The 10,727-nt window shown below is 34.1% G+C and overlaps 1 protein-coding gene across 1 annotated transcript in view; it reads right to left on the bottom strand.

The window, feature by feature from the left end:
- Nucleotides 1-827: 827 nt before the first annotated feature.
- LOC149233834 (GDSL esterase/lipase WDL1-like) overlaps nt 828-10,727 on the bottom strand; it is a 373,119-nt gene continuing 363,219 nt past the window's right edge. The window contains exon 6 of the mRNA XM_089379865.1: nt 828-977. Within this exon, the coding sequence (XP_089235991.1) occupies nt 962-977 (16 nt within the window). The 3' untranslated portion in view covers nt 828-961. The remainder of the gene's footprint in view (nt 978-10,727) is intronic.

Raw genomic sequence — 10,727 nt, 5'->3', positions numbered from 1 at the left:
ATTGTAGAAGAAGGACAAATCTGGTTCTCCTAAGTTAGGAGCCACTTCTCCTGCTTATTACATAATGAATTAGAAATTACTTAGTTAAATTTTATATTTGTAATATGCACTTCTAATTAGTTTATAATTGCATTCCCTTCAATTTCCATAACTTATCTTCTAAATCTAATTATAGTTGCATCTAAGGTCCCATATATTTTGGTTTGCTTCTAAGTTTTACGAAACCCCCATTAAATAATAAGGATTTAATAAAAAATTAAATCACCCAACATTTTGGCGCCGTTGCCAGGGAAACAAACTTAGATGTAACTAAGTTAGGAGGATTGTTTAGGAAACATTTTCTTTTAAGGTCATTTTCATTTGGGGTTAGATGCATTTAGGCATTTTTCATTTAACTTTATTTGCATTTGCATATAGGAAACATAGAACATTAAAATCAAGAACCCCCATTCATTTAAAAAAAAAAAAAAAAATTGCAAAAACAAGACCTGAAGAGCTTCGTGCTATGAAAGTTGAAGAAAATAAAAAACCTAAAGATCACATTCAAATTTGGTTTCAACTAATCAGTCTTCATGATCATGTCCAAGAACTCAATAGGGTTTACTTTTCAAACTTGGATATGAGTCTACTCATGATCTTGTTGTGCAAATGGATGCATTGGAAATTCTCTTATACTTAAGAGAATGTTTGATTTCTTTTTCAATAGAATAGGACTAACAAATAAAAAACAAGTTTTTGTGATTTTTAGGATAAATTTGTGATTTTGTGGTACAATAAGAGTCGCACATCTACTAATCCTTGGCAGGAAAAATTTCAATAAAAATGATTGTGAATAAGGAGCACAAGCGAAGGTGGAAGAATGATAGTTTCAGGTAAGAGATCGATTCTTTTCATTTTATGTTTTGCATCCAAATTTTAAAAGAGAGGAATCAACTAATAAAAACTTGAGTATGCTCTCCTCCTACGCTTTGTGTGACCTGGAAGATCAAAAAAATAATTTCCATGTTAGTATATCTTTTGTTAAAATAAATTTGATTCTTCTATTTCATTATTTGTTTCTTTATATATATATATATATATATATATATATATATATATATATATATATATATATTTTAAATAAAATGGAGCATAAAAAAATGATAAATATATAAAAAATATATATATATATATATATATATATATATATATATATTAAAAGTGAATGGAACACATGTAAATAAATAAATAAATAATAGAATTGTTTGTTTAAACAAATTTGAAATAAAAAATTAGTTTAAAACACAAAACCAAAACAACATTAAAAAAACAAAGAAAATAAAAATAAATAAAAACACAAAAACAAAAATGAGAATAAAGTAAACAAATAAAAAAAATTCATGGAAGTCAACAAAACGAATTGCTGCAAATGTTATGTGTGATTTTGGAAAAATGAATGATAGCTGTGCATTCTCCTGATTAAAAAAAAAAAAAGAAAAAAAAATTCACCCTACAGTTATCTGAGCAGAGGCCAAATTCGCAAAGGTTAAAAGCGTCATCTTTAAAATGCATTTTGTGACCAAATGAAAACGAATCTCAAAAATATAAAACATGAGAACGGGGTGAATTATGTTTAGCGTGAGACATTTCCTCAAAATTCATAACCATTTGAGAGATTTTCAGGGTTCTTTGGAGCCTTATTTGTAGTTGCGTGAAAAAAAAGCGGTTTTCAATTAAATGCAGCCAATAGCCAAGGCCAAGGCCACGAACATCCAACGGCCCAGCGACAGAGCCATGACCAGCCACCCAAGAGTGTTTCCAAGTTGTAGAGAAAAAAAATCAATCAATAAAGTTTTAAAAAAATTAATAAAAATAAAACTTTTCATAATTAAATAACAAAAAATATTAATTATTTAAAAAAAATCTTACTATAGAAATTTTCAGAAATGATATTTTCTCCATGCTTACAACCTGCAACATATATATATATATATATATATATATATATATATATATATATATATATATATATATATATAAACATTTCCTAAGCTTTTATAGAATAAAAATTGGTTAAAAAATTCACTTTCTAGGGAAAAATGATGAGTTCAAAAGATATGAAAAATGATTTGGCAAAAAGGATGAATTCAAAAGATATGAAAAAATATTTTGGCAAATATTTTGGAATCATATTTTCCTAAAAATCTTGGATTTAGATTGATCACTTGTCAAGCTGTTGTTTCAATTTTTATTTTTAGAATAATTAAAATTTTCAAAATTCCATTAAATTCATAAATGTAACTTGTGATCTATTAGTAAGTCATGCAAATTGCATAATGGAGTTCATGAGTTCAAATCTTGTAGGGGTTGGAATTGGTTAATTATTCTACAATTTTGGCACAACATTAATTAAACAACAATTTTGCCACCACATGGCAGCACAACATTGGCCAATATTGCACATCCATCGCCACATCATCAGTCAAACAGTCAACATGTCACATCATTCATTTGTCATGTCACCCACTGCCACATCACTATTACACAGTCACCCTCCATCTACCATCTCATTTTTCAACACTGTAAATGGATCAAGAAGAAGAACGATAAGGGTGTTTCATCTACAGGATTATTGTTTTGCAAAATGCCTTGAACAGAATCTTGTAGATGGAAGATTGAATCCTGCAGACATGCGTTTTCGTTTCATAAAATATTTTGATATGATCAAGTTTCTTTGAATCTCGCAGGTATAGAAGTCGATGACATAAAAAACTGGAAAATCTTATGCCATGGCTCAGCGAAAGAAGATAGACAAGATTTTTCGATGCAGGAAGGGCGCAATCCTGCAACTAAGAAACCTCATCATAATCTTCATTGTTTCACCCAAAATTCAAACAAGCACAACTTTCTCATACGACATCGGATTTCGACGATTCGAGCGTCATTAGAAAAATCTCAAAGTGATCTACACAATGAGAAAGATATCATCAGAATTTGAAACAATTAAAGAATGAAGAAATTGCTGACAAGATATAACAGGTAAAATGAGGCACTAGTTTAGTCATAGGTATAAATTCTTTCGGTTTTTGTTTCACGAAATTGTTTTATTAGTACCAGTTCTCAGTTTTTTTTGTAAATTTCATAAATAGAGAGATTTATCACCTCTCTCATGATAAACTTACATTTCATTGTAGAAAAAGTACTAAGTTTTTGTAGGTTCCAGGAAGATAAAAAAATGATCACAATCAAACAATGTCTTTTAAAGACCCCATTTCAAGCACGAGGACATGCTTTTGCATAAGCCAAAGAGGGGAATGTCATCATATCTATCAAATCATTGAAAATCATCTCAAATATCACATTTCTTTCACAAGAAAATGATCAAAGCAACAACAAAGATGAAACATCAATGCATGAGCACATGATGGCAGATCAGATCCATCACTTGCAAGCCTTTCAGATGCCAATGTCTCCATTGCATCTATGATTCTTCAGTCAATAAAACATTTCCCTTTACATTCATCATTGTATTCCTCCTTTTTCAGTAAATAAAACCTTCATTGCATTCTCACTTTTTCAGTCAATAAAGTTTCCTTCACAATCATTTTCCTGCCTTGCTTTCACTAACTTGTAACCCATCAATAAAAACATTCAGCTCCTCTACAAAGCTGGTTCATTCCATTTCCTTTCCATTTTTCCAATTAAACCTTGATCCACTGCAAAATTTTTCATCCATAATCCTTCAAAATTATTGTTTCATGCTCGAGTTAGATGATGGAGGATTCCTTAAGGCCTCCCTTCTAACAAGTCTTGGTCTATCGACATCAACACATTATCTAGGTTCAGGGCTAGAGTCCTTAGTAGTAACCTGAGGCTTATATGCCTTAATGACATGCTCTCTCACCAGCAATCATGGGAATACACCAATGTCCCTTGATCGTTGGATCTTGCAAGTGGCTTGACAATATGCCTTAATGACAGGCTCTCTCGCCAGCAATCATGGGAATACACCAATGTCCCTTGATCGTTGGATCTTGAAAGTGGCTTGACATCAGCTCTTCTATTCGCCCTTTTCAAGATGTACTTAGGTCCCTTGGCATTCATTGACATTAATGGTGAGTTTCCTCGCATTGGTTAACGACATGCATCAATGGTCAGTAATCCAATGACTTCTCTTCATGATTGACATCAACACATTTATTCGCATGATTAGAATTGTACCATCGGGTGTTGTAACGATTGAAGACTATATCATTTTAACAGTTTGCAGCAGATCAATTTGTTATAACAACAATAAAGATTCAAACCTTGTCATCACCGAAGAGAACACATAAGAATATCCAAATTCCTTTGTTTACATACTCCATGATCCAACATCATCAGTAGCCACACTCTTCAGCATCCACAACTCATGTACATTAAGGGTAAGTTAAGGTATGTGGTTTTCTAATTTTTAGTCGTGAAATTCCTTAAAATGCTTAAAATTGTAACTCTGGAAAGTTCCTCACTTCCTTTTTCACATTGTCATATCTCTAGTTGGAGGGGGAATTCATGTTCATACCTCATATTCACATTTCATGATATATATCACATTCATAGTCCAACATCACCTTTCATATGTCATATATGTCCTTTATACGCATACCATCCTAACCAACATACTTTTCCAAACAACTACTATTGCATTATGATTCAAAACGTTACATGGTTTGCAAATGATGATCATAGAATGAATGGTTGATTAAATGTTTTCAAAGTCTTTTGATGAAACACAAAAATAAAAAAAAGTATTGTTACACAAGAACCAATACTAATAAAAGTTAGTTGCCACCCAAGAACCAACCAAAGTAATATGTTGCAATCAAATATCTTTCAAAGGGACACTTTGCAAAGGAACAAAGTTATCAAATGATTATGCGAAGATGAAAGAAGAATTAACATCAACCAAAGTTCATATAAAAGGAAGACAATTCAAAAGATCAAATCATGATTAAAGTAAATAAATGTAATAGATTACATGAGGACATGCAATAACTTAAGTTGGGGGGTATGTTGGGCTACCAAATTAGCATACACTTTCACTCCATTTTCACCTTTATCCTCATTTTGTCACCTCATTTCATCACATTATCTTTATATTTCCATTACCATATGGGTTCATATTTTCATTTTCCAAAGTTATTTATTTTATGTATTGAAAGTGAATTTATGATTAAAAGTTAAAAAAATAACATGTATTTGCTTATACCTAAAGGTGGAATGAGTTCGGTGACATGTGTAGGTGATTTGGAAGGTTCCAAAACACTCTTATGTGGCCTCCAAGACTCAAATTCGAATTCTCTTGAAGATTTGAAGGAGATTTCGGATAGGGGTCAAGCATATCTCACGGAGAAAAACATGGATAAAGGAATAAGTGTCTCATATTGGTTGTAACCATATGAAGGATTTGTGGATCTCCATTAATGAGTTAGTTTCTTATGTTTTTGTATAAATAGGAGTACCTCCTCCATTCCAAAGAGAGGACTCTTGGAGCATGTATCCTAACTTATGATGGAATAGAATAAAGTTTTCTTTCTACAATTTTAGATATAAATTGTCTTAATGTAGTATATGAATTTATGGAATAGTTTGTCACTTTGTTCTTAAGAGAATTGAGCTCACTCTAAAAGGATCAAAGAAACATTTTATTTCATTATAGATTTTATTTTCATTCAATTACTTAGGTGTTTGAAGATTTTTCATTATTAATGAATGAATTTTAGTTTAAATCTTATCAGCATATGAAAGGAAAAACAAGGGTCTAAGTTAGGCTCTCTTCCATTTAATATGAGTAATAATTGAAATTCATTCTTTTTTTCTAGTTCCGAGTGATTTTATGAATTTCCAGGTTTCCAACAATGACATTAGTGATGAATGAATTTGTAATGAAGAACAACAATGACCTCCTTAGTTAGGAGCCTCTTCTATTATTTGTTTATGCATCTTAAGCTATTGCCCATTAGTGGTTTTTTATTTATGTTCATGAAGTAGTATTGTAGAAGAAGGACAAATCTGGTTTTCCTAAATTAGGAGCCACTTCTCCTGCTTATTACATAATGAATTAGAAATTACTTAGTTAAATTTTATATTTGTAATATGCGGTTCTAATTAGTTTAAAATTGCATTCCCTTCAGTTTCCATAACTTATCTTCTAAATCTGATTTTAGCTGCATTTGAGGTCCCATATATTTTGGTTTGCTTCTAAGTTTTACGAAACCCCCGGGTTTACAATTAAATAACAGGGATTTAAAAGACAATTAAATCACCCAACAACAAGATTGGTCTTGTTCATTTGGGTGTGAATTCATACAAATAAGATGCAAACCCCAAGTCAACAAAAAAGAAAGTTGAAGAAAATCCTAAAAGCTCCAATCTCAAAAAGAGTTGTTAGTGTCAGTATCTTCACACTTCCATCAATGATCAAATTGCTCTTTTGCATGCATATTAGGTGTCTCATCCGATCAGCTACATTCTATTGGGTCATGGATCAACTGATGGTAGTGGTCTCATGTCAGTTTCCCTCATGACATTCATCTGCTGACCTGTTCACACATTTTTTTTAGTCATTTACTATCATTTTGTTTCATTTCATTTATAAAAATCAGTTTTAGGGTTTAGTTTCACTAGGTCTTAGGGTTTGTCATCATGGTCATCCAAAATCGATAAAAAGGTCAGCAGGCACATGAGGAGGATAAATAAGTTCATAAAATCATAAATTTACTTTTGATATGCCCAATAAATCTTTTTTACCTCAAAACTCTGTTTTGAGGTGAAAATAGAGTTTTTCCATTTTCTATACAAATTTCATGTAATTTAAGCGTTTCTATATGTAATAAGCTCAACAGTTGTTCCTGGTTACCTTGCCAACTCCTGCCACTGCAAAAACAAAAGCGTTAATGCATCAGTCCATCAAATGGCCAAGAAAAAGTCAAACTTCAAATGAAAAACAGAGCTTTTGAGAAAAAGTGACTAAGACTTTATAAAAGTGGGTTTGCCATGAGGAAATATTAAAGTGCATCATCTATAAAGTGAATTCATGCTAGCTATTCATTTCATTGTGCAAAACATCAAGTGGAGAGCCAAAATCGCGATTTGAAGGGAAATTGAGCAAAGGAGGAAGAAAACCCTGTTTTTGCAGCAAGTTTGCCTGGCGCTACACATCAGAGGGTTGGCGTTGTGCATCAGAAAGTTTTTGCTAGTGTAAAAATACACAGGTGTTGTGCATCAGGTAGGCGCTGCGCATTGGGCCCAATGCACTGCGCATTGGCCAGGGAGGTTCCAAAATCACTCAAATTCATCCTAAACTCTCCCAAACACTACATTTCACTCCTACAAGTAAATTTTCATCGATCTTGAGCTGAAATTAGTTTTCTTCATGTGTTGTTCATGAGTGTTGCTTCTTAAAATCAAAACCCTAGCTTGCCTTCATACATTTTCATCTCATTGCAAAATTTTCACTGCATTACAGAATCACCATCTTTTTCCACTTTTCCAAAACTTCATTGCCCTTAATCTACCCATTAATTCCATTTTCCCTTTCCCTATTCCCCTAAGAAACTAATTCCCTTCATTAAACCCTAAATCCCTCATAAGTCAAAACCCTAGTTTCCTAAATCTTTCCCTTCATTCCCCTACTCCACTTCATTGCTATTGTTCCCTGCAAAATCTCTTCATACTCATCTTCTTTGTCCCCACCCATTATCATTGTCCACTATATCATCATCACATTACATCATTAAGACAAGCATGGAAAGAAGCAGTGAATCAAGTTTTGAAGAGGACACACTTAGTGATAGCTCAAGGGAAACAAATGTGCAGTGTAGGAAGCCTCACAAAGGTGGAAAAATCATTAGGGAGGAACCTATTAGCATGAGTGAACTCCTTGCTTTCCCTCTAGCCACCACATGTTTCAGATATCAGTCCTATTTTGAGTTTTGTGAAATGGTTGAGAGGGTCAAATATCACCATGAGTTAGCAAGGAAGTTTGTGATAAACATGGAAAATAATGTGGTGCATCTTGTTGGGGTCAATTTCACTCTTTCACTAGCTATCATTGCAGAAGCTACAAGAATGCCAGATGTAGAGGAAAAGTGAAACAAAAGGAAAAATATTAGTAAGTAGCATTATGAACCTTATATCAAGGCCAAGTACCATGGTAAACTTAGCAGGGCATTTCCATTCAAATTCTTGGAGGACCGGTATGTTCCACTCATGAAACTTATCATCAAATACTTTACATGTGAGGGTAGGTTCTCCAGACTTTATGCCTACCACATCAGATTACTTATGCACTTCACCAGGGTCAGAATGATGAGCATCCCTTATTTCATATGCAAAAACATAGAGAGGATGATAGTGATTGCAAAAAGAAAACCATATCCACAGTAGCTCAATAGTATTTATCATTTTTCTGTTATCAAAATTGTTGTTTTGCATCAGCTCACTCAGTTGGGAGTGTCATGGGAAACTTTCATTGCCCATGAGTGCTTCAAGGGGCCTCAAATATTTTCAGATCCTCAAGAGGGAGGTGAACCTTCCGGGCAACAAAAGGAACTTGAAAATAAAACAGAGGAGGTTCATGTTCCTGTGTTTGTCACTTATGAAAGAGGCACTAGGATGCTCTTTGCAGCTGCCAAGCGAGTACTATCTCCACCAGGGGTGGAAGGGGTCTCGTTTTCTTCATCGGACCACAGGCAAATGCTATCTTCACCAAGGGTGAAAGGGGCTTTGCCTTCTTCTCTAGCTAAACAGGTATAGGGCAGAGACAAAGGAAAGCAACAGATACATGAAGAGGACCCTACTGAAGGGCAAGACAGGGATTTTGTTTTGATTGAGGAGGATGTCACTGATTTGGGCTCTCAAAGCTCAAGACTCAAGGACATGATTATCAAAGAGAAGGAGGCTGAAATACAAGCCTTATCACTTGACCTTGAGAGGGCCAAATGGATCATCAACTTTCTTGAGTAGGAAAACAAGCAACTGGAAGATAAGTAAGCTATTATGGAGCTGCAAATGATTGGAGAAAATAGGCAAGTGGCATAGAGAAGAAAACTCAAGATGACATCCCTTGAACAAGAAATTGAGGCTAACCGAGAATCATGGTTGGAAAGGGTGAACATTCACCTTGAGAAGATGCTTGAGAAAGCTAACAAAGAAAAGAAAATGTTGCGCCATATGGCTTATCATTACTTAGCTCGGAATAAGATTTGCAAGACAAGGGTAAACAGGCTAAAAGCTAAGTTAAAGAGAGCCTTGAGGGCCAAGAAAGAACAAGATAAACTTAAAATCTTGGCTGAAGATTCATTAGCTCGGCAAAGCAGTTAATAAGCTTGTGTCTTGCCAAATTTGAAGAAATTGTGGGAAATGTTTGTCATTTAACAATTCTGTAATTAAAAACACAGGAATTTTCAGCTGATGCGCAGTGCCACCGGCGCTGCGCATTGAGTTGGCTTAGTATTTTGCCAAATGGCTTGCAGTTTTGGATTCCTCATGGAAAAACAATGAAACCCAGAAAGTTTCATAAAATTTGGAGGAGATCTGGGTCACCTAAAGGGCAAAAAACACCTGAAAAATGTCCTCTCTGCCACTTTTTGGACCCACAAGAACTAGTCTTGGGAGAAATGATTTTTGAAGGGGAAAATCAACTCCAAATCAGAAAATTCACAGTGTTTCAGAAACTAGACACGCAGAGCTTTCCAAAAAGCTATCTTGGGCCTCATTTGGTGAATTGGAAGGCCTCCAAAAGCAGCCTTGAAGCGGCGTTGTGCATTAAGCAAATTTTTGCCAATTTTACCTAAAAATTCATAATTTCGCCCAGTTTCTTCTATGGTTGACTTTTCTTCTTTTCTTGGTAAATGTATGTATGTTAAATGATGTGTTTGATGTAAATTTTGATGAAAATCACCTCATAGGGCAGATACATCAAGTTCCAAGTGGTTTTGAACTGTAATGAATTGGCTTTCTAAGTTTTAGAGGCAAGTTGTTCCACTACCTATATTCTTGTTCTTAGTTTAGATATGGTTGAAACCACCCCTTTTCTCATGGATTCGACCCTGATAGCTAGCATGAGTGGTTTCCTTTCCTATATTATGTAATTTCTTAGTCATTTGTAAAGGTTGGACTTTGGTGGAAGTGGTGGCACTCATTGAACATTTGTATCAGCAGTTTGGCAAGGAATAAAACCGGTTTTCATAGCGATTTTTGTGGGATTCTTGTGACAGTGAGTTGATGTATTGTTTCTTATTTGTAATGAGTTTTTCTTATGTTTTATATGTATCCAAATCCATCTTTCTCTTCTAAAACTAAATGAATCAAGGTGAATGGACAAATACACTGCTATGCTTTGTCTTGGGAATGCATTTGGTTTTCAATGTTTTCAACTGTTTGAAGAGGACTCATAGTTTCTTTATGCCCTCCTCAACTCCTCAGTTGTCTTAATCTACCATATTAATCCATTTCTAGTACATAAACCCTTGTTTACCTCGCCCCACAGAACATGACTATATCCCTAAGTTGATTTCCCGGACCTAATCTGCCTTCTCCAATTGATCCAGCAACCAAAACCTAGAAATCAAACCTGAAACTATACCTAGCCTAAAATCTACATTAAATTCAGTCATCTCAAGCCCTAATTGTCAATATCCTAATTGAGATTGACAAGGAGAGAGCCCTCACCCAACCTGGTAGGGCTAGCTACTAGGTTAAGCGTG

This window comes from Pinus tabuliformis, chromosome J, assembly GCF_031772625.1.
Source record: "Pinus tabuliformis cultivar Carrire ecotype Pingquan chromosome J, CPIR1, whole genome shotgun sequence".
NCBI lineage: Eukaryota > Viridiplantae > Streptophyta > Pinopsida > Pinales > Pinaceae > Pinus > Pinus tabuliformis.
Note: the sequence above shows the minus strand (reverse complement) of the source record. Positions and strands in the feature narration are given on the sequence as shown.